Source organism: Staurois parvus, unplaced genomic scaffold (assembly GCF_062004578.1).
Source record: "Staurois parvus isolate SC_StPar_1 unplaced genomic scaffold, SC_StPar_1.0 ptg000186l, whole genome shotgun sequence".
Lineage (NCBI taxonomy): Eukaryota > Metazoa > Chordata > Amphibia > Anura > Ranidae > Staurois > Staurois parvus.
In genome coordinates this window covers 7,994,313-8,014,821 of record NW_028317982.1, presented here as the reverse complement: position 1 = coordinate 8,014,821, position 20,509 = coordinate 7,994,313, and the positions used below count along the sequence as shown (strand labels likewise).

Genomic DNA, 20,509 nt, shown 5'->3' with positions numbered 1-20,509 from the left:
GTGCGGGGAGTACATGGGTGACAGTGTCTTCTCTGTAGATGGTATTGGTAGCTCAAACATTGTAAAACTATTGGAGTTCAAGCCCTTCTATAGTAAAGCCATTGTATGTACAGGACAGATGTTGAGTCCCTGAACCCAGACACAGCAGGCGAGGTAACTGAGCCCACCACACACGGCTCCTCACACCAGGTGCCTAATGTATGAAGTCATGAGGTCCGGGCAGGATGACCATAATCAAAATGGCTGCAGGTGCGTCCAGTCCCCGCCTCCTCAGTAAGCGCAGTCAGCGTTCCTTCCACCCTGAGCGGCGCCTTGTGATGACGTCCGCTGTTTGGTAGACTCGGCTCTGCACTAGTTGCCGCCGCGGCTGGGGATGGCGGACGCGGCGGCTCTGAGCGGAGAGGACAAAGAGGAGGATGGAGGGAAGAGAGCCGCCACGGCAGAGACCCTGGGCTTCTATGAGAGGACCGACGGGAGGAGGGCGAGGGAGAGGAGGAGGAACCTGTCTGGTGAGGAGGGGAGCGGTGACAGCTGTGTGTGCATGGAGGATGTGGGTGACAGCGGGGGCAGGGGGTGCATGGAGGATGTGGGTGACAGCGGGGGCAGGGGGTGCATGGAGGATGTATGTGACAGGAGGGTGCATGGGGGATGTATGTGACAGGGGGGTGCATGGAGGATGTATGTGACGGGGGTGCATGGAGGATGTATGTGACAGTGGGGTGCATGGAGGATGTATGTGACAGTGGGGTGCATGGAGGATGTGGGTGACAGGGGGTGCATAGAGTATGTGAGAGGAGAGTACATGGAGGATGTGGGTGTTGGGGGTGCATGGGGGGGGGGGGTGCATGAAGGGTGTGTGGGGGGGTTGCATGAAGGATGTAGGTGACAGGAAAGTGCATGGAGAATGTGAGAGGAGGGTAAATGGAGGATGTGGGTGACAGGTGGGTGCATGGAGGATGTGGGTGACAGGTGGGTGCATGGAGGATGTGGGTGACAGGTGGGTGCATGGAGGATGAGGGTGACAGGTGGGTGCATGGAGGATGTGGATACATGGTGGATGAGAGAAGGGTGCAGGGAGGATGTGGATCCATTGAGGAGGGTGCAGGGAGGAGGAGGAGGATGACAGGAGGGTGCATGTAGGATGTGGATACATGGTGGATGAGAGGAGGATGCAGGGAGGATGTGGATCCATGGTGGATGAGGATGATAGGAAGATGCATGGAGGATGTGGATCCATGGAGGATGAGGATGACAGGAGGGTGCAGGTAGGATGTGGATCCATGGAGGGCGCAGGTAGGATGTGGATCCATGGAGGATGAGGATGACAGGAGGCTGTGGATCCATGGAGGATGAGGATGACAGGAGTGTGCAGGGAGGATGTGGATCCATGGAGGATGAGGATGACATGAGTGTGCAGGGAGGATGAGGGTGGATGTGGATCCATGGAGGATGAGGGTGACAGGAGGATATAGGTGATGGAGGATGACAGGTGGGTGCAGGGAGGATATAGGTGATGGAGGGTGCAGGGAGGATATAGGTGATGGAGGGTGCAGGGAGGATATAGGTGATGGAGGATGAGGATGACAGGAGGATATAGGTGATGGAGGATGAGGATGACAGGAGGATATAGGTGGAGGATGAGAGGAGGGTGCATGGAGGATATAGGTGATGGAGGATGAGAGGAGGTTGCATGGAGGATATAGGTGATGGAGGATATAGGTGATGGAGGATGAGGATGACAGGAGGATATAGGTGATGGAGGGGTATTGGATGGTGCTGATTGATTGGCGGGGTGTAGGGAGGCTGTGATTGGCAGCTGGGTGTGTGGAAGTTGTGATTGATGGCTGGTGTAGTTGGATTAGTGGGCGGGTGTTGGAGCTTCATAAGGGACAGGAGGGTACAATGGAGTGACTGATGGTTAACCCTGCGTATGCCAGAAGGATGTATTGGAGCAGTCCGGGGGGGGGGGTTAGTAATTGTGTTTGTTGTTTCTGGCTGCTTCTGTCAGGGAGTGGAGGGATCACCTGACAGCTGTCCCCGGCCTGACTGTCCTCGTGCTCATTGTTTACCATTGGGGGCCTCGCTCCCCGCAGCACTTTCTTTGTCCCTCCATTGTAGTCTGCTGTTTGCACTTTGTCTGCGATTCTACGTCGCGCTATGTACAGGTAATCAGTAGGTGAGCAGTCCTATACAGGATTCTATTAAACCGCAGGCAGACCTGGCAGGGACAACTTGGAGGATGTGAGAGGTTGAGGTGCAGGATTCGGCACACCCCGCTCCTCGTGTGTAGGGGTTGTGCTTCTCCTGCAGATCACAGGTTGTCAGCTCTGATCTTTCACAATCTAATAGCTGCTGCTACTTGGCAAGTGCAGCTCCCATGACTTTCTGCTACCATTGCAGAATACAAGGCACTGCAACAGATTGTACTCAGGGCGGTTGTGGTGCAGGAGGGGGATGGATGGATGATGGTTGGGGTTTAGCTTCAGTATTGGCTCTGGGCGAGTGTTCCATGGAATATAGATCCTCACCTTGTCTTGGTCAGTACTATTGACCAGCTGGGTCATAAATGTCATCCAACAACATAGAAGCATCCACGTCTGGGCCAGTTTAATGTCCTGTTGCAGTGTCTGTGCAGAGCATGTCATTACATCCCCCCCCTTCCCTTGTGTTAGTGTTCTTGTGTTTCAGAACTGGGACAGCTTTTATCCGGAGTTTATTGGCATAATAAAGAGAGCGGTGCTATAATTACCATGAATATCCAGTCACTTTTACTATGGAGATATATAGTTCACGCTGGCGTAAGCAGAATCTTTTCCCTTTGTCTGATTGTCTGCTCATATTAAATGGCACACATGGTGTCAGATATTCTCAGGGTTTGATTGGGAAAGGTCGTGAATTGTAGACTTGGAGCTATGATCTGAGCACACTGCACAAACCATATGTCCTAATATGCATACCTGCAATCTTGAATCCTCCTCCTCTTGGGTCCCCCCCTTGCTCCTCCTCTTCTTGGTGTGACACCATAGGAAGCTACTTTCTATTGTTGCACACCTGCAGGCTCAACCCCAAGCTACACTACCTGCACAGCAACCCCCCACCTGCTACCTCATCACAGGATTTGACTGACAGCAGCAGGGGACAATGGCTTCTGCGGTCTCGGCAAAGCCTGTGAGAACCAGGAGAGAACAGCCACTGCAGACAGGCACAGAACTGGGTCGAGTTAGGACTCCAGTCAGTATAGTGGGGCGGGGGGGCAGTGAGGGGGCAATATTGGTACCTAAACATTTTTACCTTTAAAGTGTTACTAAACCCACAACAGTAAAATCAGTCTGTATATGCAGTAAAATGTGAAAATACTCAATGTAGAATCTAAGGGGTTAATCCTCTGCATTGTGTAAAAGGCTGTTTGATCCTATCTTCTCTAATCCTTACCTTCTTCCACAGTTCCCAATCTATCCACTGATAGTACAGAGCCCCAGAAGGCACTCTGCATATACTCAGTTTGGTGTGTATTGCTAGAGAGTGTTTTTTTTTTTTTTTAGGGTTGCATGTGATCATCACAGGGCTAATCAGCAATGTCCAGACGGGGTCCTGCATTCTCCTAGAGCTGAATGAAATCTCCTTCTACAAGCTTTAAACAGTGCTTGGCTGGACACTGATAGAAGTCCCAAGACTGCTCTAACTGCTGATGAGAAGATTTTTAGCAATTTATATTTACTAAAATAATTGCAATTCCATGCTCTGTGTACTATGGGAGACCATGTATGGGTGAATGCAGGGTCTGGAGGAGACCATGTATGGGTGAATGCAGGGTCTGGGGGAGACCATGTATGGGTGAATGCAGGGTCTGGGGGAGACCATGTATGGGTAAATGCAGGGTCTGGGGGAGACCATGTATGGGTGAATGCAGGGTCCGGGGGAGACCATGTATGGGTGAATGCAGGGTCCGGGGGAGACCATGTATGGGTGAATGCAGGGTCCGGGGGAGACCATGTATGGGTGAATGCAGGGTCCGGGGGAGACCATGTATGGGTGAATGCAGGGTCCGGGGGAGACCATGTATGGGTGAATGCAGGGTCCGGGGGAGACCATGTATGGGTGAATGCAGGGTCCGGGGGAGACCATGTATGGGTGAATGCAGGGTCCGGGGGAGACCATGTATGGGTGAATGCAGGGTCCGGGGGAGACCATGTATGGGTGAATGCAGGGTCCGGGGGAGACCATGTATGGGTGAATGCAGGGTCTGGGGGAGACCATGTATGGGTGAATGCAGGGTCCGGGGTTTAGTAACACTTTACTGCAGGGAATGCAATAAGGTAAAAAATGTTTAGGCTTTAGAACCAGGTTCGCCTCAGTTCACACACAGATATGTGAATTTGGATACATTTTGAATTGCACCAATTTGCATGACTTGAAAATAAAACCCTTTTCTGTGGAGCCCATTCACATACAAGCGGGCCTTTTAATTAATTCATTATTTTTTTCTAAAAATGGTCCTGTGCAGTATTCAGTGTGGTGCGGGTGCGCTTTCCAATCACACCTTAACAATTTTCAGCGGAATTGCATCTGCAGTGCAATAAAGAAATCGCACTTCACCGGCCTTTACAATTGCACCGCATATTTGTGAACCCAGGCTTAATCTGAAGAATCTTGAAGTTTGCAAACTTACTCTGTGAAGATGAAGATCCCCACACATTTACTTCCTTGAATTCTGTGACATATTGACTATCCCCTGTGAGTAGGCATTGCTGTGTTACACATTTCACAGAGCCTGCTTTCTGTGCTACAGAGGTGCTAAGAGAAGTCTCAGGAGACAGTCGGTACAGGAATCCCTGCTTGCAGGTACAAGGTACAATGAGAAATGTAGTCCTTAGGCTACGTTCACACTATCTTTGTCAGCAGGCGTTTGGGAAGCGTTTTTAATGCTTCTCAAATGCCTATGAAAATTCTGCACATGGCAGCACACAGTGCTCTTCACTGAGTCCCGGCCAATGATTTTCGGCCGGGACTCAGTGATCGTCGGCAAAGCTGAGAGGGGAGAGATCTGTGTGTAAACAACACAGATCTCTCTCCTGTCATCATGGACGTACTGCTTTTTGTCTCTGCTGTGCAAGAAAGCAGCAGGTCTGCTTAGTGAAACCGCACATAGTACACAATCAAATCACTCCCTAACACAGTTAACCCTTGGATCGCCCCAGATGTTAACCTCTTCCTGCCCAGTGTCATTAGTACAGTGTCAGTGCTTTTTATTAACACTGATCACTGTATTAGTGTCATGGTGATGTGAGTGGCAGTCAGTTCCCTCCAGTGTCAGATTGCCCGCCGCAATCCTGCAGTCCCTCTATAAGTCGCTGATCACCGCCATTACTAGTATAAAAAAATAAATAACTTAAAATTCCAGTATATATTCCGCCATTTGTAAACGCTATAACTTTCACATAAACCAATTATTATACACTTATTGGGATTTTTTTTTTTTTAGCAAGACATATAGCAGAATACATTTTGGCCTAAAGTTATGACGACATTTTTTTAAATTATATTTTCATTGGATATGTTTTATAGCAAAAAGTCAAAAATATGGTTTTTTTTTCAAAATTGTCAGTGTTTGTTTATAGTGCAAAAAATAAACGTAGCGGTGATCAAATACCAACAAAAGAAAGCTCTATTTGTGGGAAAAAATGATATAAATTTCATTTATGCACAGCGTTGGATGACCGTGCAATTGTCAGTTAAAGTAACACAGCGCCACATAACAAAAAATGGCCTGGTGAAGAAGGGGGATAAATCTTCTGAAGGGCAGGTATATATTTATTCATATTCATGCTGACTTATCCATTCTGTTTGGGACTTGTACGTTACATGACACCTAATTCACATCAGACATACTGTATCTACATAGAAGTATTCAGGAATAAAATCCGATTTGCACATCTATCATCACATCTTTCTCATCTATCTGACGGAAGCCAGAGCATTGGGAATTCAGCAAATTTCCTTTATATTTCCATTCAGGTCTTCTTGATGTTTGGGGAAACCCACAGTTCAGGGAAGTAGACATTTGTCAATCTAGGAAGCTAAGAAATGTGATTTGCCGATTTTACTGGATTTGCTAATATGCTTGGTCATCCCTGTAGCTGTAGCATGTAGCTGCAGGAGGAAACCAGTCTAGAAGAAGATTCCGGAAGGGGGGGGGGAGGAATGAATGGGGGGTTGTGTTAGGACTGATATATAATGCCACTTTCAGTAGCCGCTCAGGCTGCCACCAGCAAAAATCAGTGGATTCCTGCTGGCGGTTGTAAATGGCGCTTGCAAGCACCTTGTAAACGGCTGCAGCAGTGAGCGGCGGCTGTCAGAGTTGTACTCTGTATAAATCAATTGCCAGCGATCTCGCTGCTATAACCACTCTTCTGAGTAGCTGTTTGCAGATAGAGCCTGCCATCAAAGGAGCCTCTGATTAGTGTTTCTGCGGAATGTTGGCAGCACACAGACTGGCCACATCAAATTGGCCATGTTTTGTCAGCCATAGTGTACAGCAGAGGTGTCAAACTGGTAGCCCGCCAGCAGTTGCAAAACCACAAGTCCCATCATGCCTCTGCCTTTGGGAGTCATGCTTGCAACTGTCAATCTTGCAATGCCTCATGGGACTTGTAGTTTGGCAACAGCTGGAGGGCCGCCAGTTTGACACCCGTGGTGTAGAGTATTGTGTCCAGAGGCAGAGTTTATTTACCCTGGAAAGAAACGTGAAACCTGATTGGTGGATGTGAGCAGCTACTTTATAGTTTATACGTTTGCTCTATAGTCCCCCTATTAAACAGCTATACTTACTCCCAGCATCAGTTTTTCCCTATGAATTCACATGTAAAGTGACCCTGTCATATAATCAAATGTTTTACCAAGCCCATACCTCTATAGAATATATTGAATCTTCTGCAGGAGACTGCAGAGATCGACACCCCCGGAAGTGACTGTTTGGCAAAGGACTTTGGAGGACCAGTTCTAGCGATGGAAGCATTCCCCTCTGTATAGTATCAAGTCAGGAGTTATACAAGTTCTGCAAGTTGGGGAGATTTCCCCCTTTCTGGTACATAAGATGCCTGCACACATAGGGTGTGTGATTGTGATTGGGATAGGAAGGCACAGACAGAAAATAAGGCAGAAGTTTTAAAACTTACCCACTCTACTAAAAATGTGCTTTTGTTTTTGTCTGCTAAAGAGATCTCCCATGACTTTTGAAAGGAGACGTGGTACAATCTCCTGAGGTTCTCACTAGTGGAGGTCAGGAACCCGTTCAGAACCGCGCACGTTCCAGACTCGCACAGAAACATGCTGCACTCTAGCACAGACATGCAGAGGGTGTCATTAATTCTTAATGGCACCCCACATATCAGCTGTTCACATGACATTTAAAAAAAAAAAAAGAACCAAAGACTTCTTCTCCTTCCTTTCTTAAATTCAAATGAATAGGATGCTGTACCAGCAATATGTGTGCGCAAATGCACCTCTTTAATTCAGAAGACAGGCTCTGTGAAATGAGTGACACAGCAGTGCCTACTCACAGGACTAACAGGGATACCCATTAAAAACCTGGCAGACTCTGTCTACCTCTTACCTGCTCTAGACCAAACTAAGAAAATCATTTTGAATGTACTTGCTCTTTAAAGTACTTGTTTTTATTACACTTTGGATATAGTAAGAGAGGGTTATAACCCCTGTCAGTTTTTTGTTTTTGCCATCTGTGTCCCATTGCGGAGATTTCCCTTCACTTCCTGTCCCATTGCCAAAATAGGAATTGAGGCTAGGCAGGTCAAGCATTTGATGGTTCATTCCAATGGCTAGAATAAATTAGTATTCTGGTCAGTTAAATAAATGAAAGTGTAAGCTCCTCACATACATAAACGCATTTGCACAAAATGTGGTTTTAGGCACATTTTTGACGCTGCTTTCTCCAGGTGCTGAGAAGAGCTGGGCAAATGCCCAGTGAGATTCGGGCCTACAAAATGCATGAAAAATAACTTTCAGGTGAACATTACAATAATGGCTCACATTTTCAGTCCCGTTAACACTGCAGGTCCAATCAGATCTGCCTGTCAGTTTTTTCATGCAGACCTAACTGGTTGGTCCATTCACCCCTATGGACAGGCAGGTGTAGACAGACTTGTGTTTGTTTGTACTTGAATACCTATGGGTCTGATTCGGTCACAGAAAATGCAAGGGGATTTGTCCTCTTCCATTTAGGCGGATCAGAGGGTAGTTGGGTGTACATGGACAGCAGAGACCGTTTACATCCAACCACCCATAGTGCAGAGTAGGCCCTGTCCATGTGCACTCTGCAGAAACTGAGCAGACACGGACCTGTCATTCGACTGCTCTGCTCTGTGAGCAGTTCCCCTGCTGATCAGGACTGAGTTTTCCCCTCCTGGAAGGGGCCTTAAATGGAACTCAAGATAAAAAAATGATTGCTTAAATACAAGTGTCATGCGTATTCTTACTTGAACCACAATGTGCTTTTTGCATTTTTTTTTTTTTTTCTAGATCTGTTTAATAAAGGGCAGTCACTGTTGTTCTCCCCTTGTGCAAGGTGACTGGTCTTGTATTCAGCCCCTCTGCTAGTTTTCTGTAGGCAGCCTGAAGTGGGTGGAGCCTCCTTGGTCCCTCCCACAATGTTGCTTTCTGCACAGGCTGTTCACAGCACACTAGTGTTATTGCTACTTTTACAAAGTAATATCTGACTTTGCAAAGTATTAGGTGCACTCAGAGTGGATTTATATCCTTTGTGGCTATCAAGGCCATATTTTTAAGTACAACTTAAAGATATGAAAGGGTGAATTCGCAATGGGTCCCATGTGTAGTATTCTTCTCTGCTACTTTTCATAGCTCATGAATGCACATAGCATTTGTTGGAATAAATAATTATAGAAGAATTCCAGATAAAATATTTAATTTCCCATGCAGTGGGGCTGTGCCTGGGTTAACTGCTTGTTTTTGTCTAGGGCAGTGGTTCTCAACCTTCCTAATGCCGTGACCCTTTAATACAGTTCCTCATGTTGTGGTGACCCCCAACCATATAATTATTTACCCAGTAATTATAATTCATGAGTGTCGTTTTACCTCCAATACTGCTGCTTTCAACACAGTAGCTGCTTTCAACACAGTAGCTGCTTTCAACACAGTAGCTGCTTTCAACACAGTAGCTGCTTTCAACACAGTAGCTGCTTTCAACACAGTAGCTGCTTTCAACACAGTAGCTGCTTTCAACACAGTAGCTGCTTTCAACACAGTAGCTGCTTTCAACACAGTAGCTGCTTTCAACACAGTAGCTGCTTTCAACACAGTAGCTGCTTTCAACACAGTAGCTGCTTTCAACACAGTAGCTGCTTTCAACACAGTAGCTGCTTTCAACACAGCAGCTGCTTTCAACACAGTAGCTGCTCTTTACACATCGGAAATATGTGTTTTCTGATAGTTTTAGGGGACCCCTGTGAAAGGGTCGTTCGACCCCCAAAGGGGTCGCGACCCTCAGGTTGAGAACCACTGGTCTAAGGGTTTGGAGAGTGGAAATATACGTACCTAATCCTGCCGATCTTTCAAGTGCAAGATGGTCCCTGGCGCTCCTGCCCTCCCATGCTAGAGTACTTGTGAATGGACTGTTCCTGATGTCATCATGCCAATAGGCCGGCTCTGGACTTGAGAACCGCACAGTCCCACTGCATGGGAAAATAAAACATTTTGCCCAGAGTTCTGCTTTAAAGGCCTCGTGCACACGGCCATTGAGAATCTAAAATCCTGCTCAGTGTAAAACTTTGGGCATATATACTGTGTATGTATACATTGTACAGCATGTTTGTTCCTGGGTATCGGCACTGACCTCCACTACTTGGCAGTGTTCTTTCTGGAGGCTCACCAGTGTGTTTCTAATGCTTGTGACATCCCAGTTCTTGTATTGTACTATCACAGCACATAAAGGTCAAATGCTAACTGCCAGTTAATCAGTAATAACATTGAAACAATATTTTGCCTTATTTCTTTTATTGATATAAAGAGTGAATAAATATAAATCGTGTTATGATGGTTTTTACATGGCAAGCAAGTACTACACTTGGGACCTCAATTTTCTAACCTCTTGTCCATGATGCATGCAACTTTTTTTTTTTTTTTTTTTTTTTTTTTTAAGAGCTTTGGGACACAAAAATGAATAGCACAGTGACGCAATGGTGTCTATTGTCGGCCTAGATATAAACTCCAGCTCGCCAGGTGAACAAAAGCCATCCATAACTGTACACAAATTCTTCTGATTAGACATCTGTGCTGAAAACACAATGATCCAGCATTTATTTTATACATTCCAGAATACAACAGGCTGTGATTGCTGGTGCAGCTGCAAATCCTTTGTATTGTGGGCATTAGACTGCAAGTTCTATTACACCCAATACAATATTGTTTGTAAGATGTCACCCACCTTTTATACACATACTGCTATGATGGTTTGTGTTTACAAAATCGCATTCATTGCTGTAGGCCCCTGGTGCCCAACCTGCGGCCCAGGGGCTACATGAAGCCCTTTGGCCCTTATTGTACTGCCTTTGGGGCCCCTTCAGACACTAGTCTGTGTTTCCCTTATTCCCCCATAGCAGTCATCTTTGCAGTCTCATGTAATGTGTCTCCAGTCTGTGACTCTCTTGAAACATGTTCCCAGTTTCCAACAATTCCTATATCATGTCCCCAGCCTCTGACCCTCTCCTGCGTCAGGGCTGCAGTCCCTGACCCTCTCCTGCGTCAGGGCTGCAGTCCCTGACCCGCTCCTGCGTCAGGGCTGCAGTCCCTGACCCGCTCCTGCGTCAGGGCTGCAGTCCCTGACCCGCTCCTGCGTCAGGGCTGCAGTCCCTGACCCGCTCCTGCGTCAGGGCTGCAGTCCCTGACCCGCTCCTGCGTCAGGGCTGCAGTCCCTGACCCGCTCCTGCGTCAGGGCTGCAGTCCCTGACCCGCTCCTGCGTCAGGGCTGCAGTCCCTGACCCGCTCCTGCGTCAGGGCTGCAGTCCCTGACCCGCTCCTGCGTCAGGGCTGCAGTCCCTGACCCGCTCCTGCGTCAGGGCTGCAGTCCCTGACCCGCTCCTGCGTCAGGGCTGCAGTCCCTGACCGTCTCCTGTTGTGTGTCTGCTGCCTCTGTGAATGAATATTCCTTTAGTTTTATGTACGGCTCTTTGAAGATGTCGGAGGCTGCACCTGAGGCCCCCATATCAAAGTTGATTACCACTGCTGTAAATCATATGTATTTCCCAGTGTATGGCACTTCCATGAGCTTCAAATCATAACCTGGCAGGAAAGAAGCTGGCTGCTTACACGCAAACTTTAGAGGAGTTGGTTCAAAAATGAAAAATCCTTTTAAATTAAAGCCGTAGTTTATATTTCACAAAAGAGAAGTTGGCTTTAAACAAATGCTTTCAAGGAGTTATTTAAACCTTGCTTTGGAGTTGGCTGTATTTATTTTTTTCCAAAAACCTTCATGGTATGAGATCATTTCAATGCTGCAACGTGAAGCTGGTGTTTGCTCAATGTGAGAAATGTTCGGTTTTCTTTGATTCATTCTTTTTCTGGCTTTTAGCCTTATTTTGTTATAATGACACAATTCAACTTCTTAGCCTAATGAGAGATGCCTATGAATGAGTCTGAAGAGGTGACATTGAGCTCTTTGCAGTGGTTGCCAGGAACATGACTGTATTATGTTACAACTTGTCCTGGTGTTCCAGCAAAGGGGACATTTAGACAGATCCATACCACTTGATGGACTTGGCATTAGTAAAGTGCTAAGAAAGCTAGAATATCAACACAATTTGTAGAACTTGGAACATTATTTAAAGAAAAAAATTTGTATATTTAAGAGCAGGAAACGTGTAACACGGGGGGTGGGGGTAGGGGTTTGGGGGCAATGGAAGGACGATATGATAGTCATGGGGGAGGGTGGTAGGGGAAGGAGAAATATGGTGAGGGAAGGTAATAAAGGAGTTATTGAAAAGAGGATCAGTAAGAAACAAAGGAGAAAAGAGTACAGCTACATCACTAGCCTAGTCTCAAAATACCAACCTAATCGTTCTCTTCGTTCCTCCCTGGACCTCATGCTTTCAAGCTCCGTTGAGTCTCTCCCATCCTCTGGAACTCATCACCCCAATCTGTCTTGCTATCTCCTACTCTGTCCACCTAGAAGATCCCTGAAAACTCACCTCTCCAGAGAGGCCTATCCTGCCTCCTCCTAACAACTGTACATGTATTTTCTCCATCAGCCCATCCCCCACAGTTATTACCTTTTGTATCTCTTGACCTTCTCTCTTAGATTGTAAGCTGTAACGAGCAGGACTCTGATTCCTCCTGTATTGTAATGTATAATGTCTGTCCTGACGTTGTTAACCGCTGTGTAAACTGCTGGCGCTGTATAAATGCTGAATAATAATAATGAAAAAAGTAAAAAAAATAGTTTCCTCTCCCTCAGGTCCATCTGTAGTGCATTCTGTTGTATCATAGGATATTGGCATCTATAAATTATGGGGCAGGGTGACTATGGTTTTCTGGCTTTTTGGATGTGGTTGTGGTGTCATTAACGAGAAACCAGGTTGTCAAATTATGTTTTTCAGAGCTTGGGCAATATGTAAAGTTAAAGAATCCCCCCCCATGTATTTTTTATTTTTTTTTTTTTAAATCCCCTCTTACCTTTCTTACTCAAACATACACACTCAACAAGTCACACCAGGTCCAGCGCCAACATCTTTCTCTTCAACATCCTCATAAGTCACCTGTCTTTCAGGTTCTTGCAGCTGATCCCATGATGACGCGTGCCAGATTCATCCTCCTCCAGTACTACCTGGTGGACTAGAAATGGCGGGCTGGGCTGTGAATTAGAAAAAAAAATGTTAGAGGAACTGAAAAAATTGACAAAAGTCAAGTTTTTTTCATTGGATTTTGCAAGGGGTAGGAAATGTAGTCCTGGAAAGGTCCACTTTAACTAACAAACATTGCAGTGCTCTAACACCCGGTCACATTGACCTGACTTTTCACTGGAAGTCGCACGATTTCAAAGTCGGATGTCATTCGACTTGAAAGACATCTGCCCAGGTGTCTATGCAAGCCGCACCTGAAGAAGTGCATGCATTACTTTAGAAATTGGTGCGGCTCTGACCTAGTCGGAATCGCACTGATGTCTGCTTTAATTGCAGACAATAGCATGCGAGTTGCAAGTCGCATCCGGTGTGACCGTGCACAGAAAATCTGTTTGGAAAACTGGGGTAGAAGTAAAGGTGTGTGGTGTTTTTTTTTTTTTGTTTTTTTTTTCTTTACAAGGATATCAGGCTTTTTAATTGTTTTTCTCCTTTTTGACTCTTTTCTTTGTTGTTCTTTCAGATCTTTCATTATTCAGGTTTATCAGCGCTGAACTCACCCGGGGTTACTTCCTGGAACATAATGAAGCAAAATACAAGGAAAGGAGAGAGCGGGTGTACACTTGTCTGAGAATACCCAGAGAGCTGGAGAAGGTCAGTAGTGACTGGCTGCAGGTGGTCTGTCCCCCCCACTGTTCCTTCATGCTATGTGTACTATTTATTTCGTGTTACTGTCTGGCGCCTCTTTTTATGGTAATGTTAGTCCTGTTCATGCTGATAATTTGTGGACAGAGTCCTAGGATTTCTGTTCCCCAGAATCACATGCTGGATTTCTGTATAGCTGTGGCAATATATTGCCCTCCAAAGTTGAATTTTCCACTCAGCTGCTGAGGCCACTTTAGCTGGACTCATGTGGTTCAGTGTGTTGCATGTTGTGCTGTAACGCACATGTGTAAGTGTGAATAGGCTCATGGTTCCCCTTTAAATTGCAATGTATAAATGTGAACAACTCCATAGGAAATGATGAGATTTCTATTTGATTGCATTTTCATGCAGCAAAATGTGAGCCTTTTGATGCATTAACCACTTGCCGTCCGCCTGCTGTTTATAAACGGCAGGACGGAGGCACTCCAGGGACGGGTTACCGTTCATAAGCGGCACCCGTCATTTCTAGCTGTGCGCGCTCCCTGGGAGCGTGCAGCACCGCGATCTGGTGCCCGCTGTGTCCTCCGGACACAGTGAAACACCGATCGTCAGACGGGACCCCTGTACGAGGTCCCGATCATGTGATCGCTGATTGGCCAATCAGTGATCACATGCAAAGTAGTAAGCAAAATATCACTTGTGACATCATTGCTTACTACGTGTGAAATCTGTGAATGATCACAGAGGTCACATGGTACAAGGCTATTCACAACAGCCTTGTACCATGTGACAAGCTGTGACCAATCACAGCTCATTCAGTAGTTCTCAATGGCTGCAAGAATGCAGAAAGAGAGAAAGAGAAATGATTGCTTTTACATCCTATATGGGTGTAAAAGCAATCGCTGTAAAAAAAAAAAAAAAATAAAAAAAATCTTTATCACCCCCCACAAGTAGTACAGTGTCACCATGGTGACACTGTACTGCTAGGGTGACCGTATGTAAAAAAAATAAAAATAATAATATAAAAATGTGAAAAAAATGTTTAAAAATTATAATTTTTGGTTATAAACTAATTTGGCTTATTTTTTTTTTTTTACTAAAAAGATAATGGAATACATTTCGGCCAAGATTTATGATGAAAGATTATTATTTATTTGCAAAATTTTATAAGAAAAACACTTTTCTTCAAAGTTTTTGGAGGTTTTCATTTACATAGCAAAAAAATAAAAATCCCAGTGGTGAATAAATACCACCAAAATAAAGTTTTATCTGTCTCAAAAAAATGGTAAAAAATTCATATGGGTACAGTGTTGCATGACCGCGCAATTGTCATTCAAAGTGTGATAGCGCTGAAAGCTGAAAATTGCCCTGGACAGGAAGGGGGTAAAAGTGTCCGGACAGGAAGTGGTTAAAGGATTAAGTGCACTTTGGAGACCTAACCTATCTGTTAGGTCAGCTTCAAGGGCAAACTGGGTACGTTCTCAGGAAATGCACTTCTTTTTTTAAAACGGACAAGTGTGAATAGGACCTGAAGACAAATCCAGCTTTAAGATGGCGATACCTTCCTTTATAGCCTTGTGGACTGGCTGAGACACACACCACATTGTAGAAGCTAGTCATTGAAGTCTCCAAGTGATGAAAGCCAGCGGGGTATTTGGTGAATATCAGTCTGGGTACAGTTTTAAAATGTCTCTCTCCTCTTAGTGTTAATATCTTGGAATTTTCGAACTTGCTATGCACTTACAGTGCTTTTACTGTTTACGGCAAAAAGGCTTGATGTCATGATGTCAACTGTAAGTTCTTTTGAGAGTCACCAAATTTAAAAAAATTTATTCTGTAACAGGGCTTGACAAATTTCCTTTGAATCTATTAGCCAGATAAAGTTAGGAGCCTTTTTTTTTTTTTTGACTGGCAAGGCTTTGTTTTCAGTGACAGAGATGACCAACCGTTGATCTCTAAAGGGGGGCGCTGATCAAATGGGACTCTGATATAATGGGAGGGGTCTCTAAGGGGGGTGCTAATATGAAGGTATTGTAATCTAATGGGGGGGTCTCTAAGGGGGTGCTAATGTGACGAGACTCTAATGGGAGGGGGTCTCTAAGGGGGTACTAATATAAAGGGACTCTGATTTAATGGGAGGTCTCTAAGGGAATGATGATGATATAGGGGGACTCTGATCAAATGGGGGGAGGGGTTCTGATTAGCAGCAGTCAGCATCCCCCCTTAGATACCCCCATTAGCTCACAGTCCCCTTCCCCCTTAGAGACCTCCATTAGATCAGAAAGATTTCCCCCCCCCCCCTTATTTTAATGCCCCTACTCATAGATTGCCTTGCCGACAGGACTCAGGAGCAGCTGCAAGCCAGTAAGTGTCTGAAGCTGGGAGACAGAGCTGGGGGAGGAGCTGGGAGGTGGTGCGGCTGTGGCTCTAGGCCTTTTTTCCTCCCCTCCAGTGTGTGCAGTGTGCAAAGGAGATCACTGAGGCAGGAAGGGAGGTGCTGGGCAAGGGAAAAGGCAGAGACCACAGGAAGGCAGGTGCCTGGGGTGTCTCCTCTCACTTGGGGAATAGAGTTCAGCCAACTCCTGGGCCCACTGGGGCTTACTGTCAGCTCCTCTATGTGCCGTCCTCGCTATCTTCCCAGGCAGCCAATCAGAGAAGCCACCATTCCCAGCTCCCCTCCCATTTGAGGAAGGGCCTAAAGGAGTCAGGAAGCTCCGACCAATGGAGAGGGAGGATGACAGGCTGCCCAATCATCACTCCCCACACAAGGTAGGCATGGGATATGCAGCCCATGGAGGAGAGAAGGTGAGGAGCTCAGTGGGCGGCTACTTGATGAGTTGCCCGTTGGATGGACTGGTGGGATCCCGAGCGCCGGGACGTGATTTCTGGTCCCCATGGCGCCTGGGATTCGCCGAGTCCTGTTATATAATGCTTTCCTATAAAAGCATTTGTGTGTTTGTATGTATACTGTATATATTGAAGCAGACAATGAGTGTGCCCGTCAGGAATGGCAGCAGGAAGAATTTCTAATGTGTTTTTTTTTTTCTTTTTTAATGTCAGCGTTTCAACAGCACACAGCCCACCTTTCTCAAGACCATATGTATTCTACATACAGTACCCCTTTCACGGATTGTTCCCAGGCCAATATAAGCATGTGCCGTGGCCCACTTCTATTTTAAATACAGTGAGGAACAGAAGTATTTGAACACCCTGCGATTTTGCAAGTTCTCCCACTTAGAAATCATGGAGGGGTCTGAAATTCACATTGTAGGTGCATTCCCACTCTGAGAGACAGAATTTAAAAAAAAAATTCAGGAAATCACATTGTATGATTTATAAAGAATTTATTTGTCTTGCACTGCTGAACATAAGTATTTGAACACCTAAGAAACAGCAAGAATTCTGGCTCTCAAAGACCTGTTACTGTGCCTTTAAAAAGTCCACCTCTACTCCACTCATTAATCTAACTTAGTAGCACCTGTCCACCCCACAGTCAGTCAGATGCCAACTACTACCATGGGCAAGACCAGAGAGCTGTCAAAAGACACCAGAGACAAAATTGTGGACCGTGGTGAAAATAGATCAACTGTTGGAGCAATTGTTAGAAAATGGAAGAGGCTAAAGATGACTGTCAGTCTCCCTCGGACTGGGGCTCCATGCAAGATCTCACCTCGTGGGGTATCACTGATAAGAAAGGTGAGGAATCAGCCCAGAACTACAAGGGAGGAGACAATGACATGAAGAGAGCTGGGACCACATTTTCTAAGGTAACTGTCGGTAGAACACTACGCCGTCATGGTTTCAAATCATGCATTGCACGGAAGGTTCCCCTGCTCAAGTCATCACATGTCCAGGCCTGTCTGAAGTTTGCCAATGACCATCTGGATGATCCAGAGGAGGCATGGGAGAAAGTCATGTGGTCAGATGAGACCAAAGTAGAACTTTTTGGTCTAAATTTCACTCGTCGTGTTTGGAGGAAAAAGGATGAGTTGCATCCCAAGAACATCATCCCTACTGTGAAGCATGATGGTGGTAACATCATGCTTCCTTTGGGGGTGCTTTTCTGTGAAGGGGACAGGACGACTGCACTGTATTAAGGAGTTGATTAATGGGGCCATTTATTGTGAGATTTTGAGCAACAACCTCCTTCCCTCAGTCAGAGCATTGAAGATGAGTCGTGGCTGGGTCTTCCAACATGACAACGACCCGAAGCACACAGCCAGGATAACAAAGGAGTGGCTCCGTAAGAAGCATATCAAGGTTCTGGAGTGGCCTAGCCAGTCTCCAGACCTAAATCCAATAGAACATCTTTGGAGGGAGCTGACACTCCGTGTTGCTCAGCGACAGCCCCGAAACCTGACAGATCTAGAGGAGATCTGTGTGGAGGAGTGGGCCAAAATCCCTGTTGCAGTGTGTGCAAACCTGGTCAAGAACTACAGGAAACGTTTGACCTCTGTAATTGCAAACAAAGGCTTCTGTACCAAATATTAACACTGATTTTCTCAGGTGTTCAAATACTTATGTTCAGCAGTGCAAGACAAATAAATTCTTTAAAAATCATACAATGTGATTTCCTGAATTTTTTTTAAATTCTGTCTCTCAGAGTGGGAATGCACCTACAATGTGAATTTCAGACCCCTCCATGATTTCTAAGTGGGAGAACTTGCAAAATCGCAGGGTGTTCAAATACTTCTGTTCCTCACTGTATATATAGTGCCATGTATTGTTTTTCAAGCGAACAAAGTTGAAGCTCAGAAATTCACATTTTTTTTTTTCTTTTTTGGGGAGGGTTTGTCATGCTTCAAAGACCAAGCAGCCCCATGACTGCTTTTAACACATTTTAAAAAAAAACCCAAACAAATCTGTAGATGGGGGTAATTTCCATCACCATTAGTATTATATCTTCTGTGTCACATGCATCTTGTCCTCTGTCGACAGCTGTTTTAGGCCAAATTAGTCCATACTTGGATGACTGCTGTTTTTTTCAGTGAACATATTAATAGGAGGTTATATTACAATATTTTTTCTTGATATCTGTATATTTTCACATATACTACATGCACATTTATGATAACTTCTTAGAGACCCTGACACCAGACAATTTGTTTCAACAACAAATTTCCCATAGTATTATATAAATACTCTGCTCAAAAACATTAAAGGGACACTTTTTAATCAGCGTATAGCATCAAGCCAGTTAAACTCCTGGGATATTGATCTGGTCAGTTAAGTAGCAGAGGGGGTTGTTAATCAGTTTCACCTGCCTTGGTTTTAATGAAATTTAACAGGTGCAGTAGATGGGCAAACAACCCCCAACACAGGAATGGTTTTACATGTGGAGGCCACTGACTTTTTTTTTTTTTTTTCCCTACTCCCCTACTGACTGTTTTTCACTAGTTTTGCATTTGGCAGCATAACGTTCTCCACACCCTAGCATGAGGTGATACCTGGACCCTACAGAGGGTGCACAGGCAGTCCAACTCTTCCAGGATGGCACATCAATACGTGCCATTGCCAGAAGGTTTGCTGTGTCTCCCAGCACAGTCTCAAGAGCATGGAGGAGATTCCAGGAGACAGGCAGTTACTCTAGGAGAGCTGGACAGAGCTGTACAAGGTCCTTAACCCATCAGCAGGACCGGTATCTGCTCCTTTGTGCAAGGAGGAACAAGATGAGCACTGCCAGAGCCCTACAAAATGATCTGCAGCAGGCCACTGGTGTGTCTCTGATCAAACAATCAACAGACTTCATGAAGGGGGACTGAGGGCCTGATGTCCTCTAGTGGACCCTGTGCTCACTGCCTGGCACCCTAGAGCTTGATTGGCATTTGCCATTGAACACCAGAATTGGCAGCACTTATGCACAGCACTTTTCACAGATGAGAGCAGGTTCACCCTGAGCACATGAGACAGACATGAAAGGGTGTGGAGAATGTTATGCTGCCTGTAACATCGTTCAGCATGACCGTTTTGCTGGTGGGTCAGTGATGGTCTGGGGAGGCATATCCATGGAGGGACGCACAGAACTCTACAGGCTATACAATGGCACCCTGACTGCCGTTTGCTATCGGGATGAAATCCTTGGAGCCATTGTCCTTGGATCCATATGCTGGTGCCGTGGGTCCTGGGTTCCTCCTGGTGCACGACAATGCCTGGCCTCATGTGGTGAGAGTATGCAGGCAGTTCCTGGAGGATAAAGGAATTGATACCATTGAATGGCCCCCACGCTCACCTAACCTAAATCCAATAGAACACCTCTGGGATATCCTGTTTTGGTCCATCCGTTGCCTCTAGGTTGCACCTCAGACTGTCCAGGAGCTCAGTGATGCCCTGGTCCAGGTCTGGGAGGAAATACCCCAGGACACCATCCGTTGTTTCATTTGGAGCATGTCCCAACATTGTCAGGCATGCATACAAACACGTGGGGGCCTTACAGACGGAGTACCATTTTGAGGTTCTTCAATGAAATTTCAGCAAAATGGACTAGCCTGCTGCATAATTTTTTCACTGTTTTTCAGGGTGTCTTTGAATTTAGTCCTTTTTGTAGGTTGATAATTTTAATTTCCATCAAACGATGGGACATCCTTACATTTTTAACACACTACCCAGTCTGTATCAGTATAGATATCCAGCATAATATTTTTCCCCATTGAGATCTGATGTATTTGCAAAATGTTCCTTTAATTTTTTGGAGCAGTGTATTCAAGGAAAGGTATGGCAAAAACGCTTTTGGCCCTACTTCTCCTGTAGATCACAAGATTGCACTTAATTCTCCACTCTGTTACTCGGATTCAGCCAACAGCAGGCTAAAGCCCGCTGTCAGGTGACATCACAAAGCCAGTCTAGGCCCTGCAGTGATCTTGATAATAATGTGGGGATCCGCCTTACTGGTAATTTGCTCAGCTTCTCCGCACGTTGTTGAGAGACTGAGCAAGCCTCGCCCACCTTTTTCCATTTTTTGCGATATGGTGCTGCGTTACTTTAACCACTTGCCTACTAGG

The 20,509-nt window shown here is 45.6% G+C and overlaps 1 protein-coding gene across 1 annotated transcript in view; it reads left to right on the top strand.

Moving 5' to 3' along the window:
• The first annotated feature begins 311 nt into the window (after window positions 1–311).
• The window catches only part of TAPT1 (transmembrane anterior posterior transformation 1), a 113,604-nt gene continuing 93,406 nt past the window's right edge, over window positions 312–20,509 (top strand). Inside the window, exons 1-2 of the mRNA XM_089677445.1 lie at window positions 312–509; window positions 13,390–13,520. Coding sequence (XP_089533571.1) covers window positions 374–509; window positions 13,390–13,520 — 267 coding nt within the window. The 5' untranslated portion in view covers window positions 312–373. The remainder of the gene's footprint in view (window positions 510–13,389; window positions 13,521–20,509) is intronic.